Source organism: Nannospalax galili, unplaced genomic scaffold, assembly GCF_000622305.1.
Source record: "Nannospalax galili isolate Female #2095 unplaced genomic scaffold, S.galili_v1.0 scaffold977, whole genome shotgun sequence".
In the NCBI taxonomy this organism is placed as follows: domain Eukaryota; kingdom Metazoa; phylum Chordata; class Mammalia; order Rodentia; family Spalacidae; genus Nannospalax; species Nannospalax galili.
Window position 1 is genome coordinate 155,373 of NW_008340200.1, and position 13,739 is coordinate 169,111.

General features: G+C 40.5%; 1 gene segment (V, D, J or C); it reads left to right on the forward strand.

Annotated features, from left to right (window-relative positions):
• Window positions 1–6,065: 6,065 nt before the first annotated feature.
• Window positions 6,066–11,407, forward strand: LOC103735809. The segment is given in 3 exon segments: window positions 6,066–6,330; window positions 6,513–6,893; window positions 11,403–11,407. Coding segments are annotated over 3 exon segments (438 nt in total).
• Window positions 11,408–13,739: the final 2,332 nt, after the last annotated feature.

Here is a 13,739-nt window from a genome sequence, read left to right on the forward strand (position 1 = left end):
TTCTATATTTGCCCTTTAATGCTCTCTTATTGATTGTTTATCAAAAGACTCCAAGGTGGTCTTGATCTTACCAATTTATCCATGAATTGTAATGAATAACAAGAAACCCTTCTTCTATCTATATTTATCTATCTACATTTTTCTTCTAGAAATCTATTATTCCCTGGACTTTCCAGCATTAACTCTGCTTAGTCACTTCTCACTATGTCTAAAATATCTCTCAATTAAATATCTTTCGTTAATAATGGTGCATCTGGACTAGAATGATTAAAGGATTTCAATAAAGGCAGTGATAGCGGTGCCAAGGACACCAGGCACTTTCTGAGCCCACAGAAAGCCCAAGATAGAGTGACAGTTAGAAAATTAATAACAAGTAAGAGCGTGCCAGGTACACTGCATGTTTCTTATCACAACCAATTCCAAGAGGCAACCTTCCTTGAAGTTCCAGCCTCAACCCACGGAGGATCTCACGCGGGCTTCATTGGAGATGGCGTGACAACCTTTATTTTTAACTTTGGCAGGGTCCTCATTCCAACTTATGTACCTGGACATGTCCAAGATCGGGTCGTCCTGCTTATGTCTCTGCCTGGTTGTGTCATAGCCATAGGCCTATTCAACTCCCTCTTGGTTTAAGTTGGCCAAGAAGGAATAAATGGAGGAGGACCTGCTCGTCCCACAAGAACAATTAAAAGCCCAATCCCTCCTAGGGGACATGGATTTCAGTTTCTGAATCCCCTCCTCACTTGTGGTGAGCCTACTCTCTCTTTGTCTTTGTCTCTGTCTTTCTATCCTTCTCTCTCTCTCTCTCTCTCTCTCTCTCTCTCTCTCTCTCTCTCTCTCTCTCTCGTGTGTTTCTTAACTATTAATAAAATTTGTTGCCTGCTGTGCTAGACATTTTTCCTGTCTTTTAATTATTTAACAGGCAGAGTAAATGAATCCAAGAAAAACCATTACATGGTAATAAGACAACTGCTTATTAAATGAAACAGCAAGAAAGGCAACCTGTTGGCATGATGAAGGAATGGAGCATCATGAATTTATGTGTTTAGTTAAATTGGTAAGAGAGGAACTCTGTGTGGTTTGTAGTTACATGTGCCCATGAATGACCATGTTGTAAAAAGCCAACATACGACTTTCTAAAAAGGAAAACCTCGAGGTCATGAGAGCTACGGTAAAACACTCTACAGCTATCACAGGGATTGAAGATGCCTTACACAATTTTGTATTTTCGTTTTAATGGCCCATGTTTTATTTCTAGATTTTCAGAGGTTTCAGATTGGTGAGAATCAGCAGAATTTTTTTTTTAAGTTTGGGCCAGAGCTCCCTCTTATTTTACATATAAAACAGAATGTGTTAGTCGTTTTCCATGTTAAATATGTGAACAGTGGTATATTAGGGAGGAATAAATCTTTACTTGTGGTGGGTTGGAAATGAAACTCATTTTTAGGTACTGTCACAAATTTTCCTTGTATTAGTAGCTGCTGGCTGGCAGCAGTGCTTAAAAATATTTCATATTGTTTGATTGAATGGTCCCCTTCCTCTACTTCAGTTCAAGTCCTGATATGGTGTCTTCTACTTGGTTCATTCTACTGGCAGGACTTTCCCTGGATTTCCTAATTGGGTTACTGAGTTTTTCAATTCCCTCTTTGTTTCAGCCTGTTTGCTTCAGTACTTCTGTATTTTTACTGAAATCGCTTTTCAAACCCTGAATTGCCTTTGCCATTTCATTCAGCCACACACACAACCCTGAATTCTTTGCCATTTCATTCAGCCACACACACACACACACACACACACACACACACACGCACACACACACATACACAGAGACACACACACACACGCACACACACACACACACACATACACAGAGACACACACACATGCACACACACATACACACACACACACACAGACACACACACACACACACGCACACGATTTACTTTTTCTTGAGCTTCACGCAGGAACTTATTTCCTTCATATTTGAATTCACTAAGGTGTTTGTTGTTTACTTTAAACCCCTTGAATTCTTTGATTATATTTATGATTATTCTTTTAAGTTCTGTGTCCTGGTGTTTCTCTGAGTAGTTGACAATGTAGAACATATCTGTAGAACTAGTGAGTGTGAAAAGGAGGTAAGGACATACCGTGTGTTGGATTTTCATTCTTTTTCTTTTCTTTTTGGAGACAGAGTCTCCCTGTAGCCTTAGCTGGACTGGAACTTGCTATGTAGACCAGTAGACAAGGCTGGTCTTCAACTCACAGAGATCCACTTGTCTCTGCCTCCTGAGTGCTGGGACAGAAGGCATGCACCACCACACCTGATGGATTTTCATTTTATTTGTGTTTTTACCATGTAACCTGGGCATGTGAACTCCGTTTGTTGGCTATATATCTGATAGGAGATTTAGTCTGCCTTTGTTGAGCAAGTTTCTGTTGTATTATTGTGAGTTTGTGTGTTGTTGTTCTAGATTAGTTAACTTTAGATCAATTATGAAGAGTTAGTTTGTCAATCCCTCAGATTCTCAATGTTGATTTTTGATTTGAAGGATGGGAGGATTCCTGGGTTGTCCGGTAGGGGACATGGGAAAACACAGCTATGCCTGGGACTGTGCAGAGGTGGGTGGCTTAGGCAGAATTCTGGCTACATCCCCAGGCTAGTCCAGACTAAAAATTGAGCAATCAAAGGTAAAAAGTGAGGCCTGGGAGCTGGGAATGGTGGTATAAAGATTGTTGAAGGTACTTCAATCCCATATTCAATGGATTTGTGGTGGGTAAATTCATTCATTCTCTCTCTCTCTCTCTCTCTCTCTCTCTCTCTCTCTCTCTCTCTGTTTGCCAGGAAGAACCCTATCCTACATTCTCAGCATTATAGCTTGTTGTCTTGTACAGTTTTCTTAAGCAGTATCTAACAAGGCTTAAAACTATGATTCAACAGGATAATTGTCTTTTATGTATGATTTTAAGTAGGAGCATGTGAATATACAACACTTACCCCAGGTGGAATCACATGTAATTTTGATGATGAGAGGCTTTCCCTAGCATTCTAATATCGTTCTGTAAGAGCTAGAAAGATGCAATTACAAGTCATTCATAAAAATAAGTTTTAAAATGGAAAGAGGAGTGATGACAACTCATGACCCATGAAGGAGACATGGCACTCAGTCGTCCACCTCACCACGAAGTCTCCTCATTTTACTTTCCTCCGTTCCTGCTTCACACATTCTTGAAGTTTTCTGTTTGCCATTTTCCATTGCCCTTTCTGAGTATCAATTCAGTCTTCACCCCAATCTCTAATTTCCCTGTTGCCTGAGCTAATTCAGCTGACAAACGTGTGTTCTCCTCCTGTCCTCCTCCTTTCTTCCTGTGAGCAGAACAGACATGCTTTGGAGAAGGCTGCGATGGTTCTGAAGGGATAGCGGTTAGAGGAGGCTCCAGTTCTTCCACACAAGGGCAGCAGGACAAACCCCATCCTATCCATGATACGCTCTGGATTTTTGATTCTCCAAGCACTGTGTATCAATACTGAAAAGTTTAATTCAACCTGATATTTGCTGTATATCTATAATTTCGTTATGTCTGTATTGGTTAAAAGGTTTTATATTTCACCATTGTTTGGCATAATCTTGAACATTTTTCTTCTGTTTGTTTTCTGTTGTATTGATAAAACTTTCATTGTTCTCTTCTATAATTCAGAAGACTGAACATATGGATACAGAACTGTGTTTCCATTCTTATGACAAATATCCTTAAGTATATATGTGCATATACTGTTATATATAAATACTATGGTTCTATATCCTCTGGTATTTTGAGGAGTGGATGTATAAACAGATTTGTCCAGAAAACAGTGCAAGGCAGCTGCAGGTGCCTTGAATGAAAGGTCCTGAGTGTGTATGGATGTCAGTTGGTTGTGGACATTTTAATATGTATGTAGGATTCTATTACTTATAGTAACATATCTTCACAAATTTATCTGAATAATAAAACTAATGAAAAATCATAAGCATCACACTAAAAAGCTTTCTATATTTTTTCACTTTTTATAAAAAGAAGAGGAAAAGGAAAAACAATGTTTATTTTCTGTCTTACATTTTCCAAATTTGTGATTTTCATCTGTGCAAGTGTCTGTGAGTGTGAGCATGTGGGGATAGGGTGGGGGTGTGTGTATTATACACAAGAGTCACACAATGTATTTGGATCCAGAGGATAACTTTGTGGGGCCCATTGTGGGATCCAGGGAATGAACTCAGATCAGCAGGCTTGAACAGTGAGAACTTTTACACACTGGGCCATCTCATCGTCCTGTGTCCACCTTCTTGATAAGGTTTTGGACATCAGACTGCGTGTCACTCTTTCTCCCTTTGTTCAGCAGTGACCAGTTTCTGCTGTCCTCTGGGTCCTATTCTTAGACTATATTTAACGTATGTGTACTTTTTACTTTTCTAGAGTGAAACCTATTGTCTCATCCTCTCTTTTATTATTCTTATTACTTACATTATAATTTCAAATTTTTATTCATTTTAACTAAATTAGAGAAATTAAGGCAGGTGTGGTGGAACACACCTTTAATGCCAGCGTTAGGCAAAGGCAGGTGAATTTCTGTGCTGTCCATGCCAACCTGTTTTATGTAGTGATTTCCAGGCCAGCTGGGGTTACAGACCCCATCTAAAAATACACACACACAAAACCCAAAACAACCCAACAATAATAGAAAGAAATTAAATAAGTAGCACAGTAATTGCCAACTTACTTTAAACATTTAACTGCATGCAATACCATCTTCCAAATGGCTCATCTTTAAACCCCACTCCATCTAGACAGTGATGACTTCTGCCAATCTGCATTTCTTTCATCAGTGAATGGAGCTGGGTTTGTGTGCCTCCTGGAGTTACTTAGGGGCACTCACATTACCTTTATTGGTGGTGTCAGTCCACTAGGGGGCACTGCAGCCTTCCCAGAAATGGCGAGCTCTGAGCGATTAAGCACTGAGAGGAAGCTTGAGAAAGTCAGATAGAAGGCAAAGCAGGGCACTGCTGGTGCGGACTTCACCCAGAGCATCAGCTCTTTGTCATTATTTTTAAAATCTCAGTAAGGGAAAGTCTATATCTCTTTTCACTGGATCCCACGTGTCTATAAATCTGTTTCAAGAATGAGTATCTGTATCTAATCCTTAAAAGATTTTTGAGTTACCTCTTCAGAGGGGGAATGTTCGAGGGGAGGGAGTGGACATGGATTTGATCAAAACACCTTATATGTATGCATGAAATTCACAATAAAAATTTTTTTTTAAAAAAAAGAATGATTATCTCAACAGAGGTAAGAAAATTGGATTTCGGTGGACATTGTCAGGATGGGAGCTTAAGCAAAAATATTTCCATGACATGCAAATTTCTTAAATTTTTGTGACTAAAATCCCCCAAATTCACAGATCAAGAAATAATTCAATATCCCTGACGTACAGTGTGTGTGTGTGTGTGTGTGTGTGTGTGTGTGTGTGTGTGTGTCTGTACTTCTTTTTCTCTGATGTAGAGGGAGAAGATTAACTAGTTGGGAAGAAAAAATGGGAACAAAAGACACAAAAACAGAGGGAGAATAAAGATAGGATCACATTGACACTGGGCCAGCTCTATCTACCTGCTCAGAGTCAGCTGTGTTTGCCTGAAGAGTCCAGGGGAAAGGTCCGGGCAGAAGGGGGGAGCTGGAAATAAATCATGGTGGACACCATATGTGCATATGATTTTTCTTTCAACCCACACCACTTTTCTTGGAAACACTGTCTATGCAGAGGGTGAACTACTTTCAATAAGTCTCTGTTCCCCCTTAGAACACATTACATGCTGACTTTTCAAACTGTCTGTTAAATTGTGCAATTTAGGAAACAGGGTTCATCTTCCTAGGTTTCTTCAAGTCTCTGTGTAACCCAGTGTTACCGCTGGATTTTATAGTAAGTATGATGCGTTCTGCTTCCTCATTTTTTTTTCACACAAAGTCCTCTATCTAACATGAACTGTAAGAAATCATGGGAGGAAAAAAATAGCCGTCATACCCTAGAAACACGGCCCCCCTGACTCCCTGCACCTTTGTCATCCACAGTCTTGTAGCAATTACTGTGCCATCTCACCTGGCCACGGTGGGTGGAGTTTCCTGTGTAGACAAATGACAGAGCTCAGTGACTCAGGGGGAGTGTTCTCTATAAGCAGATTTTTGTCCGGCCCAAAATTTGACTACTTTCAGACCTGTAGAGACAACACCTCAGCAAATGGACAGGAACCATGGAGAGGAGACTTGAAACAGTGCTGGGGCTTCTGTGGGTGCAGGTTTGCTGTGAGTTGTGGTCACCCCAGATGCGGTTAAGGGGGCTCCAAACTTGTCAATGGCAGAAGGAGAGAGAGCCGATACAAAGCTCCTTTGGGGTCCTTCATCCTCCTGTGTTTCTTCTTGGATACTTTAGAAATGTTTCTGGAAACTTCTTGGTGATTCTGTTTTGCTTTCCTTTGTCCAAACAGGGGTGACAGGGATGCAGGTAGAGCAGCGTCCTTCAGTCTTGAGTCTCCAGGAGGGAGCCGACGCTACTCTGAGATGCAATTTTTCTATCACCATGACCAGTGTGCAGTGGTTCCGACAGAATCCTAGGGGCAGCTTGATCAGTCTGTTCTACATGGCTCCAGGGACAAAGGAGAATGGGAGGTTAAAGTCAACATTTGATTCTAAGGAGCGCTATGTGACCCTGCACATCAGAGACACCCACCTGGAAGACTCAGACACCTACCTCTGTGCAGCGCAGGCACAGTGCTCCCAACCAGCCTACAACCTGGCTCCAAACCTCAGCTGGGTGTGCAGCTGCAGCCCCTGCCATGGGGAGAAGCTGCAGCAATGTTTGCCCTGCTGTGGGTTTCCTGATTTAAGTTGTATTACCTTCATTTCTGCTAACATTGGACAATCGTGGACTTTCATTTCACCTAGTTTACCTTTTTCCTTTCTGGAATATCTTTGGAAGGAAAATGTCTTTGGGTGGACCATTAGAGTAATTAAAAAAAAATAGCAGGATCCTAAATACTGTTAAAACACATTCCCTGGAAATACACATAAATTATTGGGATGGAAAGTGCTTGAAAAATATGAAAGTCAAGAAACAGAAAAGAGAGAGTTCAGTATTCCAGTGAAGCACGGATGATGTGGTTTTCCTGGGGAGAAGAGGCAGAGAACACATGTGATAAAAGCACACGCACACCGAGGGCACATAGGCCAGGCATGTGTTCAGATTCTCTCTCCCAGAATCCTGACCAAATATCATAAAAAGTGGTTCATGTCCTTGAGCATCCGGCACTGTCAGTTTTTACAGACATGTTCTAAATCCTGACAAAAGTTCAATTTCCATACTAATACACTGAAGATTATATAGGGAAACTCACCTGCCTCAGCTGACATGCTAATTACCTAGCAATGCTGGGGTGAGATTTCCACACAGAAAGTCCTAAATCATATCTTGAGCATGGTGGTGGTTTGAATGAAAGTGTCCCCACATGGTGGCACTGTTTTGGGAGGTCTTAGAAGGTGTGGCTATCCTGGAGGAAGCATTCTATCACAGCAACAGAAAAGTGACTAATACAAGCACTGAGCTGCTCAGTGTAGAACATTCCAGAATCCAAGATTACCTGTTCATAAACTTTTAAAATATGTCTGTTTACATCACTGGCAAAAATGTTCATTTTAATCCAGTTCTGCTTAAATAGCTCCTTTTGAGGAAGAGGTCAATGAAGGTTTCCTCTTATTAATGTTAATATGAAGTATAGAGGAGAGACTGAGACTGTGAGAGCCAAAATGAGGAAAAATGGGCAGCCCCAGTAAAGCTGATGTCAGGGCCAGTTTTGTGGGCCAGTGACCTATGCAGCGCCATTGTGCCTGGGCCTCAGGAGGGTCTAGTTACATATTCTGCTATTGCTATCTTCAATTCTTAATAACGTTGTCATTACTTTGTGTTTTTCAAGAGGCATGCAATAAGAGGTCTGAGCAGAGACACACACAGGGCTTCACACTGGAGACCATGCAGCTCAGGTTCCAGACATAGCAGTGGCCCATGAGGTGAGCAGCTGGCTGTTCCTGTCCAAGGGCTGTGCATGGAAGGCTCTCTGGAGCTCTGCAGAGCCTCAAGTGAGTTGTCGTAGCTGCTAGTAGAGGATTACAGCATTAGAGCACACACTGGGCAAACAGAGCATTACTCCGAGAGAGTAGAATTCTTTGAAAATTTTAGAAACATGGAAACCAATACTTTATTGACAAGTGACTTAACAAGTTTCATAATGAAAATCAAATATAAATGTAGTAGTTTGATGAACAGAATCCATGACTTTCTAATGAACTAATTATTAGAAGAATAAAATTTTAGTTTTAATTTTCCTTATACTTGTCTATAGAGTGAAAGCATACATAAACATGAATTCTAAACTGTATTAGTCACTTTTCTGCTGCTGTGATAGAAACACTGACCCAAGCAGTTTATAGAAGGAAGAGTTTATTTGAGTTTACAGCTCCAGGGGAATTACAGTCCTTCACGGCAGGGAGGCATGGTGGCTGGAGGTGGCTGGACCAGGAGCAGCATAAGTGAAGCTCGCACATCATCACTCAGGCACAGGAAGCAAGAGAGTGACTGGAGATCTGGAAAGGCTTAGGAAGTCTCTAAGCCCACCCCCAGTGATGTGCTTCCTCCAGGATAGGCTCACTTTCTAAAACCTCCCAAAACAGCTCCATCATCTGTGGACAAAATGTCCAAATACTTGGAGCTTATGGGGGACATTTTCATTCAAACCACCACATTCCATCCCTGCCCCCCATAGGCTCATGACCATATAAAATGGAAAATGTGTTTAGTCCAACTTTAAAAATCCTCAGAGTCATTATCAATCTCACTACTATTGCAAAATCCACAGTCCAAAGTCTCTTCTGAGATTCAGCGAAATATCTTAACTGCAAAATCAAAAGATAAATTACATACTCTCAACATACAGTGGAACAGAATAGTCATTACCATTCCAAAAGGGAGGAATGGAGGCATAGTAAGGAAATACAGGACCAAAACAAGACCCAAAACCAGCAGAGCAAGCGCCAAATCCAGTAGCTCCACGTCCAGCTTCTGGAACTTTACTTCCAAAGGGGTTAGATGGCTCAGCCTCTCTAGGTTTGCTGCATGCAGCACACATCTCTCTCTTGTGCTGGTACCACTCCCTGTGTGCAGGTCTTCTTGGCAGATGCCTCACAGCTCTAGCATCACAGACATCTTCTTGGGGTCTCCATTGCCAACCAGGCTTCACCTTCACAGCTTCATGTGATGGCCTATCAGGGCCTTCTCTATGCAGGAGAACCCCTGCTTCACGTTGCCTGGCCTCTGAGGCTCTCTGAAACCTCAGAGGAAGAACTGATGACGATGATCCCTTCACGCTTGCATCTTTCATGCCTCTGAAGCCAGAACTAGGTGAATGACACTGCCAAATTTCACTGCAAGTTTGGGATGGACTCCAGCCTGCATTATCCATTTTAGAAGCTTTTCTCTTCAGTGGCCCCTGCAGCGTTTTCCTTTCATGAGTTGGAGACTTAACTGTGTGTGGTCTTGCCCTGGAGGCACTCTCTCCATTGTTTAAGTCAGAATCTCTAGGCCCCTCCTTAATCACTTTAATCTCCTTAATCACTTTAATCTCCTTATCAATGGGATCCTCTCCATCACATGCCAGGGCTCCAACATTAATATTCCTAGTGCTGTTTTTCAATCCATCCTTTACAGTCTGTATTTCTTTCTGCCCCATTTTCTCTTTTTCACTGTAAATCTGTATAATAGTCACCATTAATAGCCACACCACCATTTCTACATTATGCTGTCTTGAAATTTCTTCCACCAGAGAAATTAGTCCATGGCTTTTCAACTTAGCCTCAGGCAAGATTTTTGGCTGTGGGCAGACTCCAGCCATACTCTTTGCCAAAATATCCCAATTGCGGCTTACGTCCTTATTTCCCTCTAGAGCTACATTGTTCTCAGCATTACTTTCTTCCAGGAGTTTACTAGAATGACCCGTTAAGCTCTGCTTATGCTTACAGCAATCAACTGCTTTTCTAGTCCAAACTTCCAAAGTTTTTATTTTTCCAAAGCCACACATGGTCAGTTCTTCACAGTCAACAGCCCGCTCTCTGATACCAATTACTGTATTAGTCACTTTTCTGTTGCTGTGATAGAAGCACTGACCAAAGCAATTTATAGAAGGAAGAGTTTATTTGGGCTTACAGTTCCAGGGGAATTACAGTCCATCATGGAAGGGAGGCATGGTGGCTGGAGGTGGCTGGAGCAGGAGCAGCAGAAGCTAAGCTCTCACATCATCATGTAGGCACAAGAAACAAGAGAGCGACTGGAGATCTGGCAAGGCTTAGGAACTCTCTAAGCCCATTTGCCAGTGACGTGCTTCCTCCAGGATAGCCACACTTTCTACAACTTCCCAAAACAGCACCATCATCTGGGGCAAAATGTTCAAATACTTGGAGCCTATGGGGGACATTTTCATTCAAACCACCACATAAACTGTACGTGTATCATGAAGCCACTTTCAGTTTATTATCTCTCCATGAATTAACTTGAGGAAGTTAAAAGGCTAATGCATAAAATTGAGCTAAAATTCTTATTGATATGAAACTGACATATAAAGAGTTAAACTGTCTTTCAAAAATTGTTCAGCTAAAAACATCATTCCTCGATTACTAAAATTTATGTTTCAAGTATTTCATCAAATATTTGAATAACATGTAATAGAATATTCTCCTAAGATCCGGAATTATTGGAGTCATTTTTCAGAATTAGAAATTGACAAAAATTGCCTCTTGTTTTCACAGAGAACACCTGGAAACATGTCCAATGATTCTACTCAAAGTCAAATTGCTAAAAGAATTAATTTTCAAACTCTGATATATCAAATCACAGAAACATAAAACAAAAGAAATCTTATGATTATATCAAGACATTATTTTTACAGTGTCAATATTTTATATAAATTCATTACACCATTTCTTTAGTTTCTAAGTTTAGTCTGCTAATTATATAGGTATGAAATGCTGTTGTTTTCTATATTTTATTTATTTATTTTCCTTTTAATGTTTATGAGTGTATTGAGGGTATGTGTGTAAGTGTATCCATGCTGTGTAATGCCTGGGAAGGTCAGAAGAGGGTACTGGATTACCTAGAAATGGACATTTGTTAGCCAGTATATGGGTGCTGGAAACTGAACACAGGACCTCTGTAAGAGCAGCCAGTGCTCTTAACAACTTAGCTATCCCTCCAGCCCCTGTTGTATTCAGTAACAAAGTATTCATAAGGGAAGATTTATATTATATCAATCAATAATATTTTTCTGATTTTTCAGCTTGACAACAAATTTTCATTCATAAAGGGTTCCACAAACTTTATAACTAACACTGCTGGGAATTTGAAGTCCAAGTTATGTTTGGAAAGAGGGTACTTAAATTCACAAAGGAATCAGAATGAGATTATCAGTATGTACTTTGATTTAGTAAATTATCATCCTCATGTTCTTCAAACCTAAAGATGTGTGTGCGTGTGTGAGATATGTGTTTGTGTGTGAGATGTGTGTGAGATGTGTGTTTGTGTGTGTGTGCATGCATGTGCGTGTGTGTGTATGTGTGTATGTGTGTTTGTCTAAGATACAAATACCTGAAAAAAGGCTCTGAGCATGGCACTCTGCTTATACATGCCTTGGCCTACGACCACGTTACCTCATGTAGGTGATTTTCATTTTTAGTCAAGCCCTATTCTATTTCATTTGACTATGGATTTAGTTTCTCCTTGAATGAACATGAAGCTATTCATTTTGGAGGAGGGATGGAAAGGCAGATTGGAACTTATCATCTCGCTCTGAAGTTGCCCAAGTCCCAGTCAAGAAAATAACAGACATGACAGATCACATAGGGATGTGAAAATGGTATTGGGTTGCAACGATGTAACACAGTTTCTCCCAAAATTCATATCACTCCATGTGTCATACAGCTCCTGTAAATACTTCCTATGTTCATAGTGCAAAAGAGTTACAAAGGTAGAATTCCTTGAGTTCTTCCAATCCAACTTCATGTTACATTGCAGAAACTTTATATAAAATGTCAGCATTAAACAACTATCTAGTAAATGAGTATAAAAGAAGTTGGGTTTCCAAATTTCCTCCTTACCATTCTGTCCTCACCTCATTCCTGTGGGAACATAGTGCCTATGCACCTGTCACTTTAGCTCTGCAGTTTGTGTCTAGGAAGACGTGATCCAGTCAGTTTGACTGCTAGGATACAGAACTCTCATCTGTAAAGTTAGGGCACTTTGAGCAAGAAAAGAAACCTAGGCTGAACCACTGTTATTCCACTAGAAAGTGGTATCAGTCAATCATTAGATACTGTGGGAGAGAACCAAAGGGATGGTGGTGACTTCAACTCCCAGACAACTTCTAAGAACTTCCCTAAAAGTTCTAAGTGCATGTGTTACTCCAGGCAGACATCCCTGAAGGTCAGATATGAACAGAATCAGCATCACGTGCATACTGTCAGACGAGTTGGCCATTGAAATAGAGTGAGGAGAACAGTGTTCTCCTGCACCTGACAGTGATGGAAAGTCTTTTCCTGGGTGCCACAACTGAAAAGGACAAATATTGATAGGAGTATCTGTCTCCAAGAACAAGGAGACATACCCAATGAATGATGCCATGCAGGGAATGTGTGAGTAAATACAACTTGAGGGGGAGAAATGTTACATTTCAAGATATTATATGAAAACATCTTGCATGTGTACATATATATTTATGTAAAGCTGAAGTTCACTATCATAACTTTTCTTAAATATTTAAGGGTATGGGATGAATTGAATTGGTTCTCTGTAACTTCAAAGGTCTAGTGAGCACAAACCTCAGGAACAGGCCTCTTCTTCTAGAAATGAGGCCATAGTTTTCATAATTCATTTATCATGATCAGGTCTTTAGGATCAATTTCTTGTGTGCAGTATCTCTGAAAAAACACAGAGGCAACACTTAGGGTTCTTAATAATTATTATTAAAGATGTATTCAGAAACATGGGGAAAATAAACTACACAGGAAAGGCAACTTAGTAGAGAGTGATAATCCCCAAAATCTATAGGTCTGCAAGGATTATGTCAGTGTTTTGGAGGAAGAACATTGTATTGGAATTTGGGAGAAAAGCCAGAAATAAAAGAAGCCAGAGTCCATGCCAGGATGGTTGGTTTACAGTTTAGAGGATAGCCAAGAACATGTACCTTAGTCTTTGGATTGGAGGATATGATATTCATCTTTATAGCAAAAAGCATAACATATCAATAATAATGTTACATACTGGGGAGATGGCTCTGGTTAAGAGTGCTTGCTGCACAAGCAGGAGGAGCTGAGTTCAAATACCAGAATTCACATGAAAGCTCTGTGTAGTAGTGGATGTAACCCCAACAGTGTGGTGGGTTGCAGCAAGGACCATCTCTCATGATGGATAGTTGCCAGCCTACTTCCAGGTTCAGTGAGAGACCATGTCTCAAAGGAAAAATGCAGAGTGTGATATGGTTGTTTTCCCCACCTGTGGCCTCAGGATTTTCTCTTAGAACCTTGCACATTACAAATCACCTACCAGTAAGGAAAATTATTTCTTCCTTTTAAAGGTATCATATATATATATATATATATATATATATATATATAATTTT